This window comes from Zonotrichia albicollis, chromosome 5 (genome assembly GCF_047830755.1).
Source record: "Zonotrichia albicollis isolate bZonAlb1 chromosome 5, bZonAlb1.hap1, whole genome shotgun sequence".
NCBI classification, from domain to species: domain Eukaryota; kingdom Metazoa; phylum Chordata; class Aves; order Passeriformes; family Passerellidae; genus Zonotrichia; species Zonotrichia albicollis.
In genome coordinates, this window is record NC_133823.1 from 13,775,652 (window position 1) to 13,802,677 (window position 27,026).

The window sequence follows — 27,026 nt, forward strand, 5'->3', positions numbered from 1 at the left end:
TTTCTCTCCTGTAGATTAACTTTGTCAGCTCACCAAATTTTTTCTTACAGAAGGAAAAATTTTAAGTATTAAATCATCTAATGACTTAGGAAACGAACAGAATGTTTTCAAAATGCAAATTGAAGGCATCTGTATTTTAATTACAGCACCAAAACTACAAGATACTTGTCTCCACACACATTTTTCCATTCATCTTCAGAGATGGCTGCATACAGAGTATTAGTTTCCTAGTATAAACCTACTCCCACGTACATTCCCAAAATAATTTGCATGTATTACCAATAAACAAACACACGCACACAAGTTTTCAGGCCGCCCACAGACCGAGAGACAAAAAGAGGACTTGTCACTTTTGCTTTTGGGATAGGAACTAAAATTGATTCAAATTTTAATACAGGGGGAAAAACGCAAGAGCAGCATGAGCCTCGGCACCATACATTTAACACAATGCTCAGCTGACAAAATCCTTTAAAATGTGCAAATAGATCCTGTTGCTACATAGCTGATTTCCCATATGAAAGCTAACAAAGGCTAAACAGAACCTTAGCTACAATACACTTTTCTGTGCTACACTCAATGAGCTCAGTTGTGTTGTTGTCAGCCTATAAAACTGACTTTTATACTGAGTCACTAAGAGGATACAGATGACAAACAGCTCCATTACAGAAGGATGCCAAATTCTTGCCTTGAGAAGCAACGGTGACATGACGACAGTGGCAACGCTCACTTCATCTCTGCACAAAATACAGCTGGCACTCCTACTCCACATCTGCACTGTGATACCTCCTCCACAGCCAGGCTGAGTCTTCATTTTCATTTCATCCCCCAAAGACTATGGCATGAAATGTCCTGATTTTCCCAAAAACCCTTTTTTTGGTCACGAATCCTTGGCATTAGATGTTCAGTAGGAAGTCCCTGTAGCCACATGCTTGTTAGCAAGGGGGCACGGGGGATAAATACACTTGGGCTATCCTAAAACACATTCAAAACCCCATTTTCGGAATTGAAAACAAGCAAAACAAAAAAGCCTACCTGATTCTCAGGGATGCTCCAGGTAAATACTGAACTCAGCTCAAAAGTAAGTACAAATTACTTTTTTACTTGACTCCACGGAAAGGTGGTGTAACAAACATTTTGGGAAATGGAGTGCACTCTTAACTTGGACATAAAGGACAAGCATCCCCAGGGTCAGCATTATCAGACAGATTAAGGTGTCATATAAATCAGGACATCTGGAGAATTCTCTTAATTTCCAACAGAAACAAGATTTGAGTCCACTCCAGACTTGCAATGCTAATAAATAGGTTTCTTTCAATATTTTGAACATACAAAAAAGGGACTTTGGAGGAGAGACAGTGAGAAACTTTTCAAATCTGATTCAAGATTGGAGTGAGTGTTAAACCTCAGAGATACCACACTGGCTGTCTTTGCATAATAATCCCTGGCTGCCCATGGCTTTCATAATCAAGTTTTGAAGCCTACTTCGTATTTCTCACACTTTTACAATTTATTATAACTTGGCACATCAGTGAACACAACTATATTTGTGCCTGATAGTAAGACAGTTTAAAATCAAGAACAACAGACATTACTATCTATTTGCCCTTCCAAAAAGCCATGATAGGAGGCAATTTGAAAAGTAATACTGGGATTAATAGAACATATGGAATAAATACACTGGGCTGACTGGATGTGGAAACAAAATTCTTTAGTTTTGGAGAATATGCCGAAAATCAAGTCCAATTATTAACCCAACACTGTAACATCCATCACTGAACCAGGTTTCTAAGCATGACATCTGTAAATCTGTGAAATACCTCCAGGTATGATTGACTCCTCTACTTCCCTTCCACAAGGGAAGTCTCAATGTCTGACAACCCTTTCAGTGAAACAGTTTTTCCCAATATCTAATCTGAATCTCTGCTGGTGCAACTAGGGGCCATTTCCTCTCATCCTGTCACTTGTTACCTGCAGTAAGGTCCCCACCCAGCTTCCTTTTCTCCAGGCTAAACCACCCCCAGGCGTCCCTCAGAGCGCGGCTCCAGGCCCTTCCTAGCCCCACTGCCCTGCCTGGCTCGCTCCAGCCCCTCTGTCACTCTGTGTAGTGAGGGGCCCAGAGCAGGACACGGCACTCAGGGGGTGACCCTGCCGAGTGCAGGGGGACAATCCCTGCCCTGCTCCTGCTGGCCACACTGCTGCTGATCCAGGCCAGGATGCCACTGGCCTTCTTGGCCACCTGGGCACAGCTGGCTCGTGTCAGTCACTGTCACCAGCCAGCCCCAGGTCCTTTTCTGCAGGGAAGTCTTCCAGCCACTCTGCTGGCAAACCCACAGTGCCACATGGGGCTGGTGTGATCCACGAGCAGGACCTGGCACTTGCTTGCCCTCAGGAATTCTGCTTTACACTGACAAATAAAATACACATTCTTTTCCTATGCTGCCTGGGGGTCAATGAAAAAATTATGAACCACCATATTAACAAATTAAACCTTTTTTTTTCCCCCCCTTAAATTGAATCATTAATCACGTTCAGCTTCTGTTCTGGCAGAACAGATGTGGCCATTTGTCACTGAGGACAAACTGCAAAGGCTTTTGATAAGGTGTAGAATATCCTACCTGGAACAACCTCAAAAAGGAACTTTCCTGGACTTTCTTCATTGCAGGGATGCTCAATTACTCTGTTGCCAGGCAGAAAGATGGTACCCTAAAGAAAAAAAGTAACGACAAACATGGCATTAAAACTGCTACCATACTTTGACAGACTAATGGCTCTTCTTTCTGGACTGGGTTACACATGAATTTTTCACTGTAAACACCTGAGCAGTTGATTCCCAAAGTGAGACTGAGGAGGGATTATCCCAAAAGCCAACATCACAGATCACTTTAATTAACTGAGGCATTTGAAAACAGCTTTAAGTTTTTTAATCTCTTGGGTATTTGATACCATGGAGAGTTTTGTACTTATCACATGTACTAATCCCACTGTTCTGCAAGGAAAAACCAAGACTTAAAAGCAAGGGGTACTGAAGAGCTAGGAAGTTGCATGTGTGAGGCTGGTGAACTCACCAGCCAGGTTTCTTGGCTGAAGGCAAAGGGAGTGTGGATAGAAGACGACCCTCAGTTTGTGGGGTGTATACCCAGTTCCTGCTCTGGACCCTTTTCTCATGGCACCCCAGGGAGGAAATAGAGAGAAGACATCCCCCTCCCATCCAGTGGCTGCAGCATGCCAGGCTGCTGGTTCTAAGCCACAGCAGGCACAGAGAGAGTCCTGTCCAAAGATGTGCTTGCTACAAGCAGAGAGATGTCAGAAAATCTCTGTGATGGGCATTGAAAGCCTTTATTACAACTTTACTACCTTGAGAGAGGTGGGGAATTTTAGCTGTGCATACTTATAGTAACATCCAAAGACAAAAACAACCCCCGTAACCCTCACACAACATTTCTGGAGCTGTGTTGAAGACACAGCTTATTCCCTCTCCTTTGGTCTGCTCACACCTGGCATGGATAGACCACGCCTTGCCTCTGAGAGATCTTTGCCATTTTTAGAAACTACAGCTCCTCCTAGTACCATTTCAACCCCCATCAGCAAGCACTCCTCAGTGAAATTATGCCAGGATGGTTGTCCAGGGATACATTTTCAGAGCAGTATCCTAGGAATTGTATTAGGTACAAGCTCTCCACCATTGTTAACAGGAGTTAAGACCTACTTAGTAATATTCTCCAATTATGGCATAATGGGGCCCCCATCTCCAAAATAAACAACTTACATAACTTACACATCTTAGAACACATCAAGTAAGGTCCTTATTCCCCTGATGGATCATTGAGTTCAACACTGAATACTATTGTCCATAGCAGTTTCAACTACTATGCCCAAATATGTCAGACCCCTCATTTAAACAGCCCTAAAGAAATCCCTGTACATGAAAAACATCAATTCTGTTATGCAGTATTCATTGTTATGACCTGGAGTCTTCATTACAAGCAGAACCATTTACAATTATTGGGAAGTCAAGACAAGTGGAAACACTACAGTTTTCTCACAAAGGAATTCTTACAAAATGACAGGAAAAAGCCACCTGAAAGAACAGGGAACAAATGTTTCACAAAATAAGTATTTGTTCCAGCTGATGCGGAGTCTGGGCTCTGTACCAATGAGTCAGTGCTGTGGTGCCAGCATGAACAGTGTCATCACAGGAAGGGAAAGAGAGAGTGCACAGCGATTTCATCAGAACATATGGAATCACCTCCATGAAACACTCTGATGCTTGCTGCTGCTGAAGGCAGATTTCATCAAAACATACAGAATCACCCCCATGAAACACTGTGATGCTTGCTGCTGCTGAAGGCAGATGAAGCAGATTTTGTCACAACATACAGAATCACCCCCATGAAACACTGTGATGCTTGCTGCTGCTGAAAGCAGAGGAAGCAGCACAGCTGTCTGCCGAGGTGGAACAAGTAGCAGGTCAAGCAGATGCCCCCACTCACTGCATATACAAATGTATCATAAGCATTAAGTGCCTTGGTCCAACTGCCCCGTTCAGAGCGATCTTCCTTCATTCCTGCCACAAGCAGCATCCCTAAACAGATGTCACACTCCAAAGTCTTCTGTGAAATACCTTAGGCCACCAAAATATCATAAAAAATGATTATGTGAACAGGAAAACATAAGTCACAATACAGTTCAAATTTTCACATTAACATCTAAAGAAAAAACAGGAAATAAAAGGAATACATTTTTTCTGAGACTTATGGGAGACCAGGAGTAAGAATCTCTAAAAGGCATTTTAAGTACATGCATTTTTGTCCTGTGTAACAGACCATTAAGACTGGTATAAGACTTTATTTCCCCCTCTCAGACTGAGCTGGTTTTACCCAGAAGAAGCTCCACCCAGCACACTGGATGAGCAGATCACTCTTCATGCTGGAGTTTCACTGTCCTGAGAGCTTGCACCACCTGAGGCACACAACATATTCATGCCAATCACAGGTCTTGCTACTCAATTAAACAAAAATACAAAATCAACGAGACCTAGCCTACAGCACTGTAAACTAAAATCAATTCATGAGGCAGTAAAAGAAAACTGCATTGAACTTTGCTGTCAACTCACTAGCAACAGGCACACTGCAGGCTCATTACAGTGCGATGTTCTCTGATTCTTTGATGCAAAACTCTTGTACCACTTACAGGGAGCTCTCCTAACGACAGATTTTTGAGAACATAGAAATAAAAGTGTTTTATTTATAACACTGTGCCTCCGTTTCATAGATGAAACCTATTCCATCTACTAAAATGTAAAGCCTAAAGCCACACACAATAGCTAAATTAATATGAAGAGAAACCAGACTGTAACACCATATAGAATACTGCCATAGTATAGTATAGCTCTTTATAAAGAAAATGTCCTCAAGTGGTGTTTTTATTTCACTATTTCCAGAACTATTATTGCAAACATCAGCACACAAGAAATACTTCAATATACATATGTGAGGGGTTTTTTAAAATTTAAAAAATAAAAGTTTTGTTTGTGCAACATGCACCTGGGTGCCCAACTCCAGTGGAGAAAGCGTTAAGAGAGCAACTGCAGCTCTCACTTCCCATTCTGTCTGCTTTCACACCCATCTGTCTGCCTTCACCACACAGCAACACTTCCCCCTTGCCAAGCTCTGTAGCTGTCTACATCACTGCACTGAGGCTGTCTGGAGTGTCCCTTTGCTGAGTTTCCTGATGCCCAGGGAACACATCTGTACTGTAAAAAGCTCCAGCTGTGGGGTATCTGGTACAAACAGGGTCCCCAGATCGCTGTTGGCCCCCTTGCTCAATTGCATTTCTGGGCCCTTAAGGTGCAACATCAGGCCCATCCTTACAGCCTGGAGAGTCCCATGAGTATGGAATATCAGTTAGTTGCAAAGCTTCAACAAATTCAAGCTCTCCTTTCTGCCTTGAGTACCTAATTCCAGGGGGAAGTCGGAGAAAAGCAACCAGATATAGCCTTAGACACCTAACAAGACAGTGATTTGCATACAGAAGAGGAAGGTGATTTCCAGAGGAAATACACTGTTAACTTGGCTGTCAGTGCCATGTGTGCATGCAAATGTTCCACAATGAGGCAGCTTCACATTGCTTCACATCAAAGTCTTCAGATCATTCAAAATATTTTAAAAATCACAACCCAAGACTGCAGATTGGAGCAAATTAATATTTTGCTTTCAAAAAACAAAAATGAAAAAACCAAACTAGCAGGGTGCCAGCAGGAATCAAGACATAAAGACATACACTCTATATAGAAATACAGGAAAAAGGGAAGTGGGAGAAAAATGTGGCCCTCACCCAAGTCCCTCCTGGCTCCCATTGCCATTCTGTTTGCAGGCTGTGCCTCCACCAAATCAGCAGTGTTTTGCAGAGCTCCTGCTGCAGTATGCTCGAGTTATTTTTCCATTTCCAACACTTCTGTCCTTACCAGGGCAGTTCTGCTTCTCTAGCTGAGCATTCAGGTTGACTCACAGCATGCAGGAGAAATCTGGATTGCTCAAGAAGCATTGGCCTTTTCCCTAACAAGCCCATTTTCAAAGGAGATTCTCACGCACAGAGATTTTTCTATAGGTCACTGTTGCTTCAAACCAAAGATCTCCTAAACAGCAGAGTAACACATTTGTTAAAATCAAAAATCTGCATAAATGAAGAGTTCAACTTCAGAAAAAAATACTGCTCCTTTAACTAAGTGCTTGACAAAACACTCTAGTGCAGCAAGAATGACATCAATCTACTTTGTATTAGTCTCACAGCATGATACAGCCTTGCTCAAATAAACGTTTTATCCCATGCTGGTGCCTGAAAACATTTCCAGCACCATTCAGCAGCTGAACTTCAGGAGGAAGCACGGAAGAGGAGACAGGATGGCCGCTGCACAAGTGCTTCATGAGGAGCAGCTGACAGATGGTGCTTCTGTTTGCACGCTCCGTGCGACGCCCTGCACCAGGGAAGTGACCCTGTGCCTCCTGGTGGCTCTGCTCCACCTCCCTTCCCTAGGTACGTCTCCCCTGCCCTATTTCAACTCGGTTTTCTGAAGCAGACTTGCCACCTTGCCCAGGAGATAGCAGGTTTTACCCAAGAAAGCTTATGACACAAGGAATTCCAATGATGCTGATTGGCACATGTGAAAACAAATACATGATTTTAAATATCTCCAGATGGATTTTACTCAAAAAAACAAATAAACACTCGAGGTTTATTAAGTGCTTTCTTGCCAAAATAATGTTCTCATGTTTTACCCTTCTCCGGGGCTATTTGCTTGCTGTAGTTTGTCCTGCTACCCCTTAAAAAAGGGGTAGCAGGACAAACTACACAGTAGAAGTACACAGTACTAGTAATTGTATAAGATGTTCTTCTTGTCCTTCCAGTTTGATTATTTATTATTTTATTTATTTTATTTATTTATATGTTATTTAAAGATCACTGAACTCTACTTTGACTTTCAAGTTAGGTGTTGCATTTGCGTATCTGTTTCTGTGGTTTCATGGAAAACTCATCCCATCAGCTCTCAGAGAGGCAGGAAGATCATCAGCCAGGGAAGAGGCAGCTGATGGAGGGGATGAAGAGGCAGAAGGAATCTTTGGGTATTTGTGTCTTCTGTGTGACTCACAGCCACATCCAACTCAGCAGTGTTCTGTGGTTTCTTCTGTCACTGTTGCCGCTCCTGCAAAGTCTGGGCTGTCAAACTTGGGAACAACAGTGGACTTAAACTCAGATGGCATCTTAAACTGAAAAATGCCATCTGAAAAGATGGAAAATACTACTTTTAGTGAATAATCCTCTCAACATCACTCGTATTTACAAGGTCACCACCAGAAAGGAATCTACTGTATTTCACAGAGAAGGCTGTTAATCAATGTAAATTAAAGAAAACACAGAAAACACATGACACAAGTATATTTCTACATGTGTATACAGACGTGCACACCTGTGAATTCAAAAATAAGTGATGCATAGCAAAGAAGGAGAAAGAACATGCAAGTTATCAGCTATTTATAAATTCTTGTTCCTCCCATTGCTGTTTCTGCTCTTAAGCTACCACAAAAAGAGCTCTCAGGTCCAAGGGAGCCCTTTGCACTGCCAAGAGCCCAGAGACAGAAATCCACTCGTACTGAGGTCAGTAATGAATGAAACCTGCACTATGCTCACCACAGTTTGACTGCAGTTGTTTTTTAAAAACTCAACTTTACTTCCACCATTACAATTAATTTCCAAGATCCCAGTGAAATCACTTGCTGCAAAAGGGCACAGCAACTCTGAAAGCCAGCCCTTTCATCTGACTGCCTACACAGAAATATCAGTATTTCAAACTGGGCCTGAGCAAGTTCTCCAGCTGACTCCAAACCCTGGGTCAGTGCAGATTTTTTTAATTTTTATCACAAGAATGAATTTTTATACTACTTAAGGAACTAAAGCACTGAAAGAAGTATATTGACTGCAGGAGGTGATACATGCCTTGGCTTGTAGTTATTGCAGCCATTTACAGTTTTGCAGTATGTACAAGGAGAAAACAATGGCTGGGTGACTTTTCAGATTTTAGGGGATAACATGCCAGGAATGAAGAGCAGAAAGAGAAAGCACAAAAAAAATTACCCAGACCAGGATTGGCTGGATGAAATTAAGCCATTACACAGCATACATTTTTCTGCATAAATACTGTGCATTTGACATTTTCTTGTCCCACTACGTTAACACATTTTTTGAGTTTGTTTCTGTTAAAGAATGAGAACTATTGTTTAGTTCTCAGAAACTCTGCAAACAGGAGCCTAGAGAGATTTTTTTTTCCCTTTACTTAAAGCAATGTTCAAACCTACCTGATAGCTTAATACTAAATTAAAAAAAAAAAGGTAAATTCCTTCCTGTGGTGGTGAATAGCATCTCTACCATTTGCCTGATAGGGAGCACCAAAACATTTATTCTGACATGAGAGACAGAACTGACAGTTTTATTACTATGTGATTACAGTTTCTTTAATGATTTTTCTCCTTCTCTTCTGCCAGACATTTCACTTCATGGTTGAGTGCTTCCCTGCTTGAGAAAAACTACTTTCCTCAAGAATGAAGCAATTCTGGCTTGAGCAGCCACCAGGCAAAAAACTCCCTTATTTGTCCCATAAGAGAAAGCAAACCCATCATGCCAAGTTAAGCTATTGACAGCACAAAAAATTAAGTTTGCCTAAATCCAGGGGCTGGATCCATACTGCATGCCTTTGGTTTTGATTTCTCTAGTAAGGGCAAGAGAGAAGAAAACAGCTATGATAAGACTGAGCTCAGGTAAGAGAGGAGGACAGATCACAGGGCTCAGGGGCAGGAGGTGCCCTCCTGTGGATCCCACTCTGCAGTTTCCATATTCCTCACAGAAATGTCCCTTGGTATTTTCCAAAGGCAAAGAAAAAAATAAGATGCCTAAAAATTAATAAAAAATCATTTCAGAGAGTGCACTGAGTATAAGAACTCATGAATACAAGCTGAGAGCATCATTACATGCGTACGTGGAAGTTCTGATAAAATTAGGCTTCACAATGGTCATTAAATTTTGATCAACACACAAAAATGGAACTGGGTACTACTGAATTTTTAGGTATTTTTGTTACAGAAAAAAATACTTTCAATAGCTGTGGTCAGCTTTTAATTAGATAAAATTCGATTTTCCCAAGATAAAAAGCCAATAAGGCCCCAGAACACAAATGACCAAGTCCTGCTTTACACATCTCTTCTGCAAAGGAAATTTACCAACTTCCAGTCCTGAGAACATCTAGGTCAAAAGAAGGCAATTATTCCCCAAAAGGGTAATATTTGACAAGAGGAAAAGTTCAGTTATAACCTCTCATTTATCTACAAACCTCTCCAGTGACAGTCTGGACAGATACAGCAACACTGTGAGAGAGACACTGGCCTATTTAGAAGTCTGGTTGATATGAGTGCCCTGTGACACATTCCGGCAGGGCAAAGGAGTCCAGGAAGGCTGGACATTTTTCAGGGAGGAAATCTTAAAGATGCAGAAGCAGGCTGTCCCCATGTGCCAAAAGGCAAGATGGTGAAGAAGACATGGGTGAAGAGAGAGCTGTGGCAGAGAGGGAAAATAAAGGAGAGTTTATGATCTTTGGAAGCAGGGGCAGGCAACCCAGGAGGTCTAGGAGGATGTGGTGAGATTATGCAGAGAGTAAATTGGAAGGCCCAAAACTCAACTAAAACAATCTGGCTACTGCTGAAGAAGACAAATGATCATATAAATGAAGTAGAAATGACTGTATAAATACATTAGCAACAAAGGAGGGGTAAGGAAAACCTCCACCTTTGACTGGACATGGGGTAAAATGTAGTGACAAAGGATGAAGAAAAGGCTGATCTACTCAATTCCTTCTTTGGGAACAGAACCAGCCAGCATGGATTTATAAAAGGCAGGTGAGCTAACTTGGTTTCCCTCTACCACAGGGACACCCCCTTAATGTGTGAGGAAAGGGCTGTGGATGCTTATCCAAGACATTAATAAAACCTTTGACACAGTTTCCCACAAGATTCTCCTGCAGAAACTGGCTGCTCCTGGCTTGGATGGGGGCACACTCTGCTGGGTTAAAAAGCTGCCTGGATGGCTGGGCACAGAGAATGGTGTAAATGGGGTTCAATCTGGCTGGCAGATGGCTACAGGTGGTGTTTATCTGCTGGAGAGTAGGAAGAATCTGAAGAGGAATCTCAACAGGCTGGATCCATGGGACAAGGCCAACTCTATGTTTTTTCCAGGAAATCTATATATGGCCAACTATCCCAACTAGGACAATTAATTTCCATAACCCATTTCAGCAAAGGTTGAAGTTGTTGCAGATTTCCTAAAAATTACAGATAAAGTGCAACTTTTACAGCATAAAAAAGGTGGCACAGAGAGACATGGAAATGGGACCACCAAAATTTCACCAGAATTGGTTTTTCTCCTGTGCAAATACTCTTGTCAGCTTTTGTCTAGCAAGAACATCCCAGGGAAATCTGCCTAACTTATCTAATTTATTATCTTGCAGTTTTTTATGGGAAGAAAAAAAAAAATCAAGTTTCACATGGAAAAATTTCAGATGTTAATGGCAAGGGTTATATATTTGTTTTGCAAGGTTTTTTAATTATATTAGTGCCTGTTGCTTTAACATCTATAGACATTGTTTATATTTAATCTATACAGTAAATTTTCTATGAGCACAGCTTATAAAGTGCTGCTACACTACAAATACCACAATCACACATTTAACTGTTCATTTAGCTTTCTGGCATCTGTGTAGGGTACTCTGCTGGTACTTGTTTAAGGGATTACATTCAGTAGCAGTGATCCTATCTCAGGGGGAGACTAGGGTCACGTCTTTTGTGCTATCCACATAAAATAGGTGCCACCTAAACAAACAGCACAACTGAAACTCTGATTCTCTGATTACAAATTACTTCTCCTGCAGTACCATTTGTGTGCAGTAGGTATTTCCACATTTTACTTTTAGTTCAGCATCTTCATTTGCTTCATTCATTCTGTGATACTGTTTCCAATTTGAAACTGGACTTCTTGGATAGTTTCATTTTTATAACTGGTCAGAATCACACACTTTTACAGCTTTAGTATGAGACATAGCTGTTCATTATTAGTCTTATTAGTGTATTAGTAACATGTTTTTTTGAGGACAAGGCTTAAATTACAAGCTATGTAGGAAAAGGTGCCAGACAATCCCCAATTTAAATAGCTACAAAATCAAGGCAGAGTTTAGGAGGAGCTGGTTTAGGTCAAGTCAAGCACCAGTGAATCAGTTCAGCTGTGCAGAATGCAGGCACATTTCTGCAATTATGCTTGCACAAGTTAGGGTGGGGGTTTTTTGTGTACACGTGGTTTCTTCACAATCTCCAACTGGCACAATGCACATTCAGAACTATTTCAAGCTGCGGCAAGTTGTTGACATCAGTTCAACTCCATGAACTGATGTGGATCATAAAGCCAACCTAGGGTAAGGCAACAACCACTCAAGGACCACCACAAACAATCCTCTCAGTGCTACTTTAATGGACCTATTGTTTCCCCTTGGATCTCTCTTCTGACAGTTTGCTACTCCAGGAGGAATTTACCAGGTGCATGATTAAAATCACAGTCATAGGATAACAGATATCTGTATTGAAAATATAACCATGGGGAAGAAAGTCCACCTTTCCATCTTTTATCTCAACAGTTTGGCTGTAAGGACACGATGGAGGACCACACCAAAGCCAAAGCTGAGCCATAGAGCTGCTCATTCTGTATGCAAAAGTTTCCAAAAAGACTTGCTCCTGCACCTTCCCAGGGTCTGTAGGGAGGCTGGCCTTTTTAATTAGAGATATGTTTTAAAAATAGCCAATATTTTTCAAGACTATGCTGTCTCAAAATAGCACTTACTTCACTGAGAATAAATAAGACTCTCATAATCTAGATTTTTAAACTGTTCTCTAAGTACAGCCACCGAAAGTATTTTACAACATTCTGTAAACGTACAACAAGGACAACTGAGTGTACTTGGGCTTACTACAGCTTTTTAAAATATAGAGACTTAAATATCAAACCATCATTAACTGCTTTTCCACAGGACAGCGTGACAAGCTTTCTGCAGACCTGTTGAGGGGGGTGTATCTTGCAGAGTGCCAGACAGTCTGGAATAAAAATGGATTCAGGGTGACTGGAGGCCAGCATTATTAGCTGCACTCCAGCAGCTGCTCTGTTCCAACAGTATTAATATAAATACCTTAGATTCCATGTTGCTATTTTCATAAATTATCAAAATATAAGTGACCATGAAGGCCTTCACGGTCTGCAGGAGAAACTACAGAAGCCTTTACAAAAGCAAGAGGACAAAACACTGTTTATGGAAGAGGAGAAACCAAGCAGTCTTTACACAGCAGGTGAACAGAAACAAAGCTCCAGGTTTTCTGGCAAACACAGGGATATTCTGGCCACTGAACTGCTCCCTGCCTGGAGTTATTGTTGAAAAGAGGCCTTTCTTCCAACTATTAAGAAAAAGTAGTTCATCCCAGTCATCTGCTGTCAACACTTTGGAATCTGCTTTTCTTAAGAGACAGCTCCAGAAGCTTTAAGCATTTCTAGAGGCACATTTATTTGTTGCACATTTGCTTTCTCCAAAGTGAAAGCACAGGGCAAAAATGTCAAATAAGTCAGCCCACCAATATGCAAGTGAAAACTTTACTCTGGAGCTGAACCAGAAGTGGTCCCATTTTCTGGCATTCTCACAGCTACAGAGAACAGTGATTTCAGCTGGAGCTGGGATCATCATGGGAAACCCAGGTACCCATGAATTAGGACATGACAAGAAAAAGAAGGGTGTCTCAAGTTTATAGTAGTCTGTGAAAACTACCACACTGTTTTATCTCATGGGACAAAACATAACTGAGACAAAAGAAAAACAGAAAAATTTCTGAATTCTGATATCCACTTGAGTCACTGGTTTGAGGATGCTTTCACAAGCTGCTTTCTGAAGCCAGAACACACAATGAAGGTTATCAACAACACTTCATTACTATTTTTAAAGGGTACAATTTTACAATGCCAGTGATTCCACCAATGGCTATTACTGATCGTGCTCCCAACTTTGCCCATGTACCTCACAAATCTCTACACAGCTTTCTCCGTTGCTATTCTACCTCCTTACCCACTGCTTTTATTTTTTCTAGCTTCTTTCTGCCCCTCTACAACATCAGTGAACTTCAGTCTGATCATTGCATAGCTTATGAGTATTGTTTACTAAGCCAGAAATATCTTCCACACCCACAGTAAATCAAAGTCAATCGAGGACCTACAGAGCAAGCATCCAGTATGCTTCTGGATGAAAAAAAGAAGACTGGGAATTCACTGAAGAGCACAGGAAAAAACACCCTGTTGGGGTTTCTCAGAAGAGAAGGTTCTGGGGAGACCACCTAGGAGCCTTGCAGTACCTAAAGAGGGTCTACAAGAGGGATGGAGAAAGTCTTCTGAATACTTTGCCCACCTGCTGCAGAAAAAGCTCCATCAACCTGTCTTAATGCACTCAAAGGCTTTCTCTCACACACATGGAAACATAACATCCTGGTACATTCTTGGTTTATTCTGAGAAACATCATCTTCCATTTAGAAAATCCAGAGCAACTACTTTCCCATTAACCTAACAACATAACATGAGGTTGGGCATCCTCTGACTCCCAACAAAACACGGTCTCCCCGTGGCTTTGGCCAAAAGGCCCATGTCCTTGTGGCTGTGCTGCACAAAAGCCACATTTAAGATTTAATGGCTCCTTCACTGGTTTGCCTGAATTCTAATTAAAATACCAGAGCAACACCAGAGCCGCTCCGCTCAGAAGCATTTGCTACATGATATCTCAGAGTGCCTGAGATAAGGGAAATCTCAGCAAAGGAAAGTGACAACATTAATTACACTTTTTCTGTTAAACACAGAAAAGTTCATTAAAAGCTTTAACAGGTGGCAGGTTTGGCAGCTCTATTGTGTGCAGGCTCTAGACACATTTATCATGCCTTTCATTTTAAAACATTTATGTGACCGCATTTGCTGAGATAAATTATCTTGTTCACAAAAGCATCCTGATCAAGGCTGCTGTTTGAAGTGTTACATCAATCAAACCATGCTGTAAAAATGTTAGCCTCAATTTTGACAAACAGCATCTCATATTTATAGTTTTGGTGCTCTCTCCATTAGTTTCCCTCCCAACTTAGGTATTTTGTACGTTTTAGATCTACAATAGTCAAGAACACAAACTGGCTGAGTCATTCAGCATGGCTGGACGGATACCCCGGGGAAAGCAGACAGCAGGCACACTGCTGCTGTCTCACAGCAACCCAAAAAAGACATCTAGACTCACAGGCAGCTTTTGAGAGTTTCATGAGGGACTGAAATGAAGAGCTGCTTTCATGGGAAGGCAAGATTTCAACCATTCCAAGGTTTTTCATTAGGCAGCTGTCCTCAGAAGCATTTGTCTGAAGGGAAAGGAATTATGCTGCTGTGGTTTCCACTTTTGTTGAGAAACTTTTCTGTGTAGGCACTCAGATGCACAAAAGCCAGGGTCTCACATCCCAAGCCCCATCCATCCAGCTAGGAACTTTTTAAGACTTGGTATTCAGCCCAACAAACATTTAAATATATATACTACAAAACTCCAGTCCAACTGAGAGTGCCACTGAGTAACAGCCTAAACTTAGAGAGAAGACTTTCAGATGAAGTTTCTGCCTACATCAGCAGAGGTGTCTGGAGTGAGACTTAGAGCTATGCTGAATGAAGCAAATTATCAAATTTCTACTGCTATGATCCACTGTCAGAGCACCAATCAAGAAGTGGGAGTCCATGGAACACACTTAGCAAAACAGAGCAAGAAAGCTCTCCAGCCTGAGAGCTCCACTGAACTGCAAGATGATAAACATACAGTCACCCAAACACAAACAGCAGCAAGTTCATTGGAAGCCACAGAATCCATCCTTTCCAGCAGGGTTTTCCTAAGGAACAAAAGTTTTTCCACCACTGTGAATTAGAAACTCAGGTCTAAACCATCTCCTTTTCTATCTCCTAAGAAGAGTTTGCATCAATGATTGCTCCAGACCTCTTTTCTCTTTCCTTTTTAAAGGAGAGAAGATCAACTGATGTAACAATATTCCAACTCTAGGGGGTTGAGTAGGTTTTCATTTTGAAACACAAATTTGTACCACAATTTAACAACCTCCCTCTAAGGCTTGCACTCCCATTTACAGAAAGATTTCAAGTTGAGTGCTAAGAAGAACTGAGGATAAAGAAAATTATTTTCGAACGCAAATGGCTTTATGATCTAAGCAAACCAGAGCAAGTACCAAAGCCTGTAAACATTCCTGTCCAACATTCAGTCCACAGTCCCTGTCACTGAGTTTCAGGGCCTTTTAACTGATACACACTTCTTTGGTACCACCTATTCTAGACTTCAGGCATTTCTGACCAAGATGCCGCTTAAATATGAGTGCCAGTCAAACAAATGACAGACACCACCAGCCTTGAGGGATTCTCATCCGCTGTTATTAAACTGAGAAGTTTAATAAAAAGTTACATAAGTTACAGCATCTATCCAAAGGAGAGATGTCTATCACAGTCTCATGTGATAGACACTGTCAGAATTTTGGGGCATCTGTCCTTCCTCATTATTAATATCATACAAGTATCAAGGGAATTGCAGTCTGTCCTGATCCCTGCTGTCTTGTGCAATGCCTTTGCTACAAACAGACATTTGAAAGTAAGACAACAGATGTCAGAACAGTAACCACCAAGCCCTTTTTGGCACTTGAACGTTTAAAAACTTTCTCCTATCCACTATAAACTCCTGAATTTGCTAATCTTCATTTCTTAAACTGAACTACCCTCGTTCCCAGTGCAGAAAAAGGACTCATTTGATAAACCCAAGTTGTATAAAGGCACTGCCATTGACCTGCTGTATTCAAGTTTCTTGCACTAACCAGTACAGCACCATCTCAGTTTCTTCTCTGCTGCACTTAGTTTCTTCTCTACTGCACTGTGTTCTGTACAACTGTCAGAAACTTTGGCTGCTAAAAGAGCCAAATTATTTTTATGTCCTTTGCTGCTGATAGAGAATTAAGTGTCTTGCTTAAAGGCAGTCTGGCAAGATTCCTCTGAACACATTTTTACCTTGTTTGGTCTATTAAAAGAAGCTTGGAATGGTTCTTGATGGAGGTTCATATCAATGACTGCGCAGAAACCATGGTTCCACCCATTAAAAACTAGTTGAGTGCTGCCATCATAGAATTGGACTCCACAGGCAGCAGGAGCTTCTTTTCCCACATCACTGACTGTCCAAGCTGGAAAGGGAATGAGAGCAGCTCCAGAAAGCCAGAGTCACTTATCGAAATATTTTCAGACTGCCAACTGAAGAGTAAGGAGGATTTCAGGAATGCAGTTTGAAGTCATTCAGTTTTTCTCTACTACACAAGCCTGTCGAAGAACTAAGAAAGCCTCTTCCCCTAGCAACAAGTCATGTTGTACATGCTGCTTATTCAGCTGCAAATACAGCTTTTATCCCAGAGGTAATGGACTTAGAGAAGGCTATTCTTAAGCACTAATACGCTAAAAGGACTCAATTATTTTAATTTCAAGCCTAATGAGGCTCTCCTGTGAGCTATTCATTTTGCTACTTCCATGAGCCATGCACACTTGTACCACATCCAAGTAAATAAAAGGAAGGAAGAAAAAAGTCATCATGACTCGGCCCTGTTAATGGACAGAGACCTCCTACAGTGCTGAAATTCCCTTTCAACAGCAAAACAGGAAGATCATCAAAAGCCCATCACCCACACAAAGGTCAAGCCATAGAAAAGACCAATTATCACACAACTGCTTATCATCCCTAATTGTTTGGAAAATTTTACAGCATTGAGACTGAGTGTGGGATGGAACAAACTTGAATTCTGGTTTTCTCAGGCCACTCATATTGACCTGATCACGATTAGTCTAATGCACAAGTGCTCCTATCTGACAAGATCAAGAGATTATGTGAGATTACAAGGAACAGCACCACTGTTACTCGTGTGTCACCTGGGCAATGAGCCCATGTGGGGATACACACTCACTGTACCTTCCCCTTGGCCACCCAAGACTCACTGCCACATCCTTCCCATCACACCTTTAAAAACACACAAGGGGTTTGGTTGCTAACCCCTGGAGGACAGAAAGCTATTTCTGGTCTTTGAAAGCAAGGTGAAAGACAGCCTTTATTTTGTGTGGGGAAGACAACCCTACTATTTTCTCAATATCTGTGCACTTTCTATATTCTATTTCTCCATCTACCAAACAAATTTATTTAAGTCTTGGCTAAGTCAGGTAGTGATGATATGGCCTGTGCTGCTGCTAAAACTTCTTAATGCTTTACTGAAAACACAAAACAAATGCAGGAAAAAAAATCAAATTAAGACACCATGATTCAATGCTGCACTTCATGCTACTGACATCAAAATAAAACTTCCAATTCCCAAGTCACTCTTATTTGATTTGTGCCCCTCTAGCTCTGTCTGGCTGTTCCTCATCTAATGCTGGCCCAACACATAATGCACAGTGTGCTTCTAGATCCCTCCTCTCTCTTCTGCCATGACAAAATGGCTCTCTGGGCCTAATTTGATTTCCTGCTAGCTCCGTCCTGACACCTGAAATCCTTCAGCCACTTTTTTTTTTCCTCATGGCTGTTTACAACACACAGGTGGCAGCCTGTGCAGGATGCCTGACAGACTGGAGAGCAGAGTGATGGCCAGTGGCAGAAATGCACCACCATTCCATCTCACCTCAGCTGCTCCACAAATTTTCCACTGATTTTGTTTCATCTCATTCCCACTCCCATCAATTTTCCCAGAAAAATAAACTATAATAAAGTTCTTTGCAAAGTCGTCAGACTCTAAAGCTTCTACTACACAGCCACCATGTTCAGAAATGTCCATCTTATCAAGAAACAGTAAAAAGGAAATCCAAATGTCTGAAAGACCCCCTTTCAAGTCCAAGCCATTGCTGAAGCTCAAGTTCTTCTCTGCTGGGCAGCATGACAGGCAGCTCAGCAGGCACTGAGCATTTACAGTTCAGTTTTATACAGAATCCTTTCCACATGGTCACATGCTTTCTTCAAACCAAGAATATTTTTTTCATCATTAATGACTTACTGAGGAATTGAATTATCTGCTGTACCATCAGGGCTGACATGATAAAGCAGTGAACTGTAGTTTTAGTTTTTCAACTTGTCTGAGAAAGGAGACTTTTTTCATATGGTCTGTTTTCATTTTAACACTGAAAACTTATCAACCATGCCCTCAGAAGTTTATTCCAAATTTCATTTGCACATTCAGGTGAGTAATTTTAGGCAAGCAAAAAGCAATCTGACTCACAATCCAAATGCACAGGGTACTGAGACAGTCTGTCTTTCACAAGTCAGTGTAAACACAGTAAGAAATGAGAATTAGCCTGTGAGAAAACATCAGCCTCTGGTGTGCAGCAGAAATGGAAGCAAAATCAAAATTGCCTTATAAAAGACAGCAGTTACCTACTAAAATCTATCTGGCAAAACCAGCAGTCACCCCACAGCCTGCAAACTGTGAGCATTGTCTGAAACTCAGTTTTATCTCAGGTTACCCGACCAGAAGGGATTGAGCTGGCCAAGTGCCTACACTGGCTCTGAGCAGGGCAGGGGGCTCACGTGGAAGAATGCTCCCCTTGTTTTTAGCACTTCCTGCCCATCACTTCCCTGTTATCTTAGGAATCCTGCCATGAGCCTCATCCCCACAATCACGGACATCCCTTTGACTCCCCTGAGCTTCATTTCCTACTGAGGATGATGAATGGTGACAAGTCATCTCTAATTTATTGGAACTGTTATTCTCTCAATCCAGAACTGTTTGGAGCTGTCACCTGCTCACTCATTTTCTATGTGCTACTAATATGGGACAAGGGAGAGACCTCTGAAAAACTCATGCAGGTGCTAGTAAAAATCCTGTGGATAATGGTTGGATTAAATTATTCCATTGAATTCAACAGGAGATGATATATTCCTTATAGAAATGTTTGGAGGTCATTAAACATTTCAGTATATTTCCAAGAAACTTCCAGTATAAAACAACAGTGAACTTTCTGTTCCATAATTTTAAGTGATGGACAGTCTTTCCATAAAGGTTATGAAGAATTTTAAAGCTGGAATAAATGGCTAATAAATTTGAATGTTAATCTTTATTCCTCTCTTTAAGCAGAAACCAGGCCTCAGTTTCACAATCTGATAAAATAGCACAGCAGCACTATTTGCCTACACAAAAATAGAAAAAAATCCTGTGATGAGAAGTGCTAACACAAGTCTCAGGAAAAGAAGAAGTGGGCAGGTTCCTGCACCACATATGCTAGCACCCCAAAGCCATGTCCCTTTTACTTCAGCGTAACATCAAAAGCAGTTTTGCACAATACTCATTATTCTCTGTACATGCCAAGATGGGAAAATCTACAGGAACTGAACACCCATCAGTCTCTAATATCACAGTGCTAATATCTATCAAACCATGCATGTGAGAAGAGGCTCATTTTAATTTATGACACAGGCTTAGCCTAGGAGAGCACATTTTTCCACAAATGAGTGGATACATTTGGCTAAGAAAGGGATCTGGCAGCGCTCCATTATATTCATGTGATTTTTGCCAGCCCATTCACCTCATATGATACTGCCAGAGTCAGTCACTCAGCCACCAATAAAGTTAGGAGGCAAAACCAGAGCAGATGGGCCTCACCTGATGCTAAGTGACTGCATTCATCCCAGTGTTATTATGCAATTCCTACAGATGTCATCTCTTAGAAAAATACTTCACACAATTGCCCATATGCAAACACTTGACACATGTATTATTTCACTGTGTCACCAGCTCCCTCCATGACACACTCTGTAAGGTCCAATGTAATTTACCATTACACTCCGTAGTAAAATATCGTTTCTGATCTCAGAAACTTACAAGAAGTCCTTCACTTTTACTGCCCCACAGCTGATGGTACAGGGCCCTTATTTATTTCAAGACAGGGCAGTTAATGTTTCTTTCAAGAAATTAGAAATGATGAGTTAACAGTAAGTTTTCTTTTCCATTAACCCCACACAAGGCCTAAGGTTCCCTCCTGCAGGTAAGTGAGGTAAGCAATGGAGACCAAAGAAATAACCATCAGACAGGAAAGTGCTCCAGCAAAGAACTACAAATCTGCAAATGCCAATTCAGATTCCTGCCAGCTGTGCTTACATCCAATTTACTGCTAATTTAGACAGAATACAGAGAGCATCTTGCTCGTCTTTAAAATGGTCACAGCTCTCCTCACAGGTGGCTGGCTCAGAACTGACACCACCAGCAGCCCCCCTATCACGCTGTGGAGGAGGCTATTACTATCCCAAAGCTCTAACTCACTCCCCACTTGTTTTCCCCAGCTCTGGCACTCTCCCTAACCAACTAAGAACACACTGAAATCAACATAAAGGCGTCAACAAAGCACATCCAAGCTCTTAACATTCAGATCCACATACTCTTAAGTTTAGAAAGGCCATTTCCACCATGGTGATATCCTGGATAGCAAGAGCCAGGCTGCAATGAACAATTATCATTTTCACTTAGTCTTTATGTGACACACTGCCCCCATTCTCTGAGCCACAGGGAGCTCAACCCTTTTTGTCCCTTACAAAACACACTCCTTGGGTTTAAAATGACATTTTTCTCCTAGGAAGCCAACTGTAGTGTCCCCAAGTTCTTCCATGTGAATTAAAAAAAAATCCTCATTGCTTTGCTCATTTTCACAGGGCTCGTTAGGTTGCTTATGCATGCAAGAGCTGAAGGCATGAAACCTCTCATTCCTTCTTCTGAAGGAATGTTTCCTCTACTTTACACAAAAAGGCAGGCCTCGAGTGACAATAACAACAGAAATGTAATTCCCAGAACTCACTATAAAGTACCGCTAAACAAAAAAAAAAAAATCCAGGGATATTTGTCTGTCTTGCTGAAAACAGCCTAGCATTTGCAATTTCTCCTGAAATGACATCCCAACCTAGGTTAAAAATCAGTGTCTCAGCTTTTATAATACCTGTGACTTAAGTGACCTATTTTTTTCTATTTGTGCATCTGACAGTTTTGAAGAGCTCTTACCTTAGGTTTTAGCATGCCCCTGACAGAGTCCACAGCTTTTTCTTAAACAAGTCATTGCCACACACAGTGCACAAAGGTGTGAATCCTACTGTGCACATAATCTACAAATGGAACTAAATAAGTGATCATCAATTGCATTTAATCCTTTTTCTAATATTCTACAAGCCTCTCACAAACATCTGTGTATTTTCAAAATATTAAATGTAATTGAATCTTCTTTCCAAATTGTATTTAAAATATCATCTCTACTTGCTTTTAGTAATTTTGCAGTGCTTTTAAGCTAAAAAGTGTTTATTAAATTATCCATACACTAAAACTAACTGTGGATAATTGAAAATACCTGAAAACCACAAGCCTAAGCTTTTCCTTTTGGGATACCAAATTCCTCCCCCAAAAACGCTGCACAAGTCTTCATATATTTTGCATGTCAGAAAATAAGTAAAACTTTCTGAAACTACAGTTCAGAAACTCTGCTGTTCATCCAGATACCTGCCAGGATTTGGTAGGGCAGATAGTCATTTAAGGATGAACATTTGCCCAGATCTACACCCTGCCTTTCTCTCTCCCATGACACTTTTGTTCTTCATGAACATTCCCAATACTCTCCAAATCCCAAGCACTTTTTTTGGCACTTTGTCCTTCCACTCCACTTAAACAATAGAAGGGTAGGAAGAATATGAAAGGACAGTGTTACCTGGAGTAATTACATGGTAAAACACAATTTTATTCTGAGCACACTTTGCATCACGGTGCAAGATTCAAAACAGGACTTGACACCAGAGCTACATGACAAAAGCATTCCAGTTTTTGCCACTCAGGACAAATGCAGGCATGAAAAGAGAACCACTCTCCTGACACTCACTTGAATCATGACTTTTTCCAGTGTTATTCCTCCAGTCCCTTTGCTGGTATGCAGGAAAAGCTGTAGTGACCTATTTTGACATTCACCCCCCATTCTTATTTGTGTCTCTTAGTTTTTCCCTTTGCTTCTATGCATACAAGGCCAAAACCCAAAGTTTGCTTCTTACCTACCTGGTTCCTAGAGCTTCTGTCCTTAAATTATTTCTTGTCTTTTTACATATAAAATGGCTTGTCCCAAAAATTTCTTAGAAAGGCTTCCCATAAAAACACTGAACTCATTCTGAAAGTAACACAAATGTGGATCTTCAAAGCATCATACAGGATCACTTTCACTTTAGACAGGAAATCAAAAGACACATCTCCAAAACCCTTCCATTAAATCACTATGTTCAGCATTTTCTTTTCAGACAGTCCTTAACACGTGAGCTATATGTTCTACATGTACTACACTAAGCACAGCTTTGTTCCTCCTCCCCAGCTCAACTTCACCACTGCCCAAAACGCAGCCAGACCCACAGGCAGTCTGAGCTCAGCAACCCTTTCTGAAAACCTCCCCTCTAAAGAAGGCAGGCAACAACAGCATTGCCTGCAACATTGCTACTATTTGAGAGAAATGGAGCCATTTATGTCAGCTTTCCAAAATTTCAGACAGATAATTGTACCCTTAGACAGATAATTGTACCTCTTCCTGTAATGATTCAGATAGAGCGAACCCCACCTTCCTGCACCATCACCTTTTGGGTGTCCGGTCAGAGGCTGTCTCACAGTACTTACTTTTGCAGACATCTTTCTCTCCTCTCCCAGCCCTGACCATGCTATCTCCCAAAGCAGATCAGAGTTTTCCTCTCTGGAGGGACTTTCTGCCACCTCGCTCCTGCTGTGCACACAGTGGTTGGATTATTAACCATGTAAGCAGTTAATAGAGAAATCTATCACTGAACCTTCCTGCTGACTACACAGGCATTAGCAAACTCCACAAAGCACAGCAATTCTTTTCTGGATAGTATCCGTTATTCACAGTCACCCTACATAAAAAGCCTTTATGCTCTTCCTGAATGTTTGCAGCGCGTTGGGGACCTGCTGGACGCAGCCCACTGGATAACTGGCAGCAGGGCTGCCTTCAGCTGGTTTCATTCTGCAGCAGCCTCATGTACCATTGCTGGTAATGCCATCAATTTGAGAGAAGCATGGGTATTATTCTAAGAATGATTTTATTTTACTGTCTGCTTTAACATTATTTTTCTACTGTCAAATGTTCATTTAGAAGTGCCTAAACAGCAAGATTTAGAGATCATCCTGCAAAAAAGCATTTTTCTCCCTGTATCTTCCACAGAGTATATGTTCATGGGCTCTACTGTAAGCTGCTGAAGGTTTTAAAAACAGAGCTCAATGTTTTGTGGGAAAACACTACAAGCCAAATGCTGAACCTAAATGCTATTTGCAGATGCACACTGTGCTCACAAGGTGAGCCAAGCAGAATAATGCAAGCAAATAATTATCCTCTGAAGAAAACAGACAATGTGAGGAATAGTGGTTAACAAATTAATGGAAGTCCTGCCAACATTTTAGATCTGGAAGTTTAGCTCTTCCTCCCCACACCTGCTGAGAAGCCCTGGTGCAGTTCCCCAGCCTCTCATTTAACACGCTCTTCCCTCGAGCTCTGGTTACATTCCTTGAGCCCACACAGCACAGCTGAATTTTCTCCCACAGCCCCCTCTCACCACCTCACCCTCTCTCCCAAGGTCAAATGCTATATTCCTGTCCAAGCTCCCACAGCACCACATTCAAGCCCCTGATCCGAAAGAGACTGCACAGCTTTACATGCATGTCATGAACCTCTCTCTGAAATTATTCCTGCATGCATCCCCTGAACCCTGCCAGCTCAGGTTTGTAAGCTGCAAACCCAACTTGACTAGCTCACACTGAGCTACTGTATCCCCAGAGCACTTTTATTGCTGCAATGACAGTACTGGGCAGCATCTCCTCTGTCTCTGCACCAAGACTCCATTCCCAGCAGCAAAGAGATGGCAGCACAGAGTGATGGGAATCCATCTTCCATGCCCTGTAAAAGGTCTCCATCCTGATACATGGATGCTGCCAGAGGAAGTCAAGGGTGACCAATACTTAAGGGCCCTTCTTTGTTGCCTGGCTCCTATTTCCCCAGCCCTGCTCCTCTCCCAAAGCACAGTGCAGTGAGACAGAGAAGGAGAGGAGCAGCAGCACACTGTGAAAGTTTGAACTGAAAAAAAGTAATATAAGTTGAAATAAAACTACAGAAGGGACACTGTCTAGCAGGCTACGTATCAGTCAAGTACACTTTAGCAGTAGTACCTTCTTTTGGCAATCTGAGAGCTTTAAAAGGAATGATACAAGCTCACCTGTGGTGAACTCAAGATTTTCAAAGTAAGAGAAGAGGGTCTGGAAAGCATCTTGCATTTCAGAGTCCTGCAGACAGGAGACAAACAGCTACTGATCCCTGCACTGAATCCAAATCACACTGCTGCCACTACAGAGAACATGACACAGCTGCAACCATGCACCACTTCTAAGAGCTGCACTAAATGCCTCAGACTTAAGCATATTCAGGAAGATATTTGAGAAATATTAAAAGACTTGAGAGAAATTATTATTATTTTTGTAAGTACAGCAAACATGAATCACTCAATTAATGGAACCCTTTTAACTTCTTAAACACAGGTGATTGCAAACAGCAGCACTGGTACTGCTGGTTTTGTAACTCAGTTATATCCAGAGGCAGCAACCTGAGCAGGACCCCAGCAAGGGAGAGGACACAGACACATCTGCAGTACACACTCCAAACACAGCACTGCTTCAAGTCTTTGAAGCCACTCACACATACAGCTATTCCAGACATTTTCAGCGGGACATAACCATAAAAAGTCTCAGTGCTGTCATCTTTTGGAAGACCAAGAAAAGCACCAGCAACTTAACCTAGCAGACCTTTGGTTTAATTAAACACTTTATTAGAAAAACTATATACTTATTTATGATTCATATTTTAAAAGTCCAAGAATACAACTGTGTTGTGAATGCAAGCCAAGAATGGGAATCTGGTTTTGTGTTTTCCTCATGTCAGCTTAACAGTTTAATTAGCTCTACTCACAGTGTTAAATACTCTCAGAATGAGAATTAAATCAGCCTTTTGTAACATTCAGAGCAGTGGATGAGGTTTTTTCACTCAGTTAATTGGAGACTTCTTTCCAGCGTAGCAAAAGGACACCAAAATAATCTCTGTGCTTACTAAACCAACTGTTACACTAAAGAGGTTAAAACAAATGCCATCAGGCACACTTGTTTGTTTTTAGAATTGGTTGTAGTCTGTTTCTTGCAATCACAAACAGGCCTTGAGAAACAAGAACAAAAAAAAGGGTCATAATGCACTGGTCCTAAAATCATGATTTCACACTTGAGTAAAATCCATGTTTTCACAGTCCACACTCACAAGTGCCTCGGGAAATATAAACCTCCAGCTTGCAGAGAAGTGAGAAGGACTGGGCCTTATCTTCCCAGTGAAAATTGCTCCATAGGCACCAGGTAGCACTGACTTGGGCTTTTTATTGGAACAAGTGCTTTAATAGAAATTGAAGACAATTTTAAAGAAAAAACCTCCCCATTTCCTCTCTAGCATGTCTTCAGCATACAGAACATGATTCCTTGTCTCCAACTGGCTCAGAACAGTTTGATTACTCATAAAATGCTTTACTTTCACCTTGGTATGAACCAGAGGGTAGAAAATTACCTTATGCTTCTCTTCTTATTGTCACATTATAAATGCCAAAGACTTACTTTCCACTGTATCCTCCATCCTCAGCTTAGGCTAACCTATTAAAAACCAAGGAAACTGGCCAGAAAGCTAAAAGTCAAAAAACTTCAGTACATCAAAAAACCTGACACATAGGACCTGTGTGTTTTATTTTTCAGTTATGACTTGCACTTCTTCCCAGATAGTGTTGGTTATATAAATGACATTATATAAATACTGAGAGAAAATGAAGAAACACACCTGGAATAACAATCAAACCCATGAAGCCAAAGGAGAAAGATCTTCTGTTGATCCGAAGGTATTTAAATGCAGCATGTGTTTTACAGCCTAGGCAGTGAATGAAATCTAACACCAGGCTTCTTCCAGACTAACCCATGAACTCTCATGCCATCAGCATCCCTTCAGGAGCCCAGCATCACACACATCTTGCTAAGCCTCACCCCCATGGAGAGCTTTTCACTCTTTTTCACCAGGAAAGATGCTTTTTCATGAGGAAAGATGCTTGGTGGCAGGAGAGTTTGGATACTGCACAGAATTTAACACAACTTCACTAAAGAAAATCAAGCCAGTTTGGTGCTCTGGGACTGATCTGGCATTCCTGAGAGGCATGAAGAAGGTTACAGCACAGCAAACTTAACACTGTTACATCTCCTTTCCTTTCCCAGCACCACTGTGTGCCTCATCCAAGCTC

General features: G+C 41.4%; 1 protein-coding gene across 1 annotated transcript in view; it reads right to left on the bottom strand.

Moving 5' to 3' along the window:
* The window catches only part of ARHGAP24 (Rho GTPase activating protein 24), a 192,353-nt gene that overhangs the window by 125,408 nt on the left and 39,919 nt on the right, over window positions 1-27,026 (bottom strand). Inside the window, exon 3 of the mRNA XM_005485331.4 lies at window positions 2,616-2,703. Within this exon, the coding sequence (XP_005485388.2) occupies window positions 2,616-2,703 (88 nt within the window). The remainder of the gene's footprint in view (window positions 1-2,615; window positions 2,704-27,026) is intronic.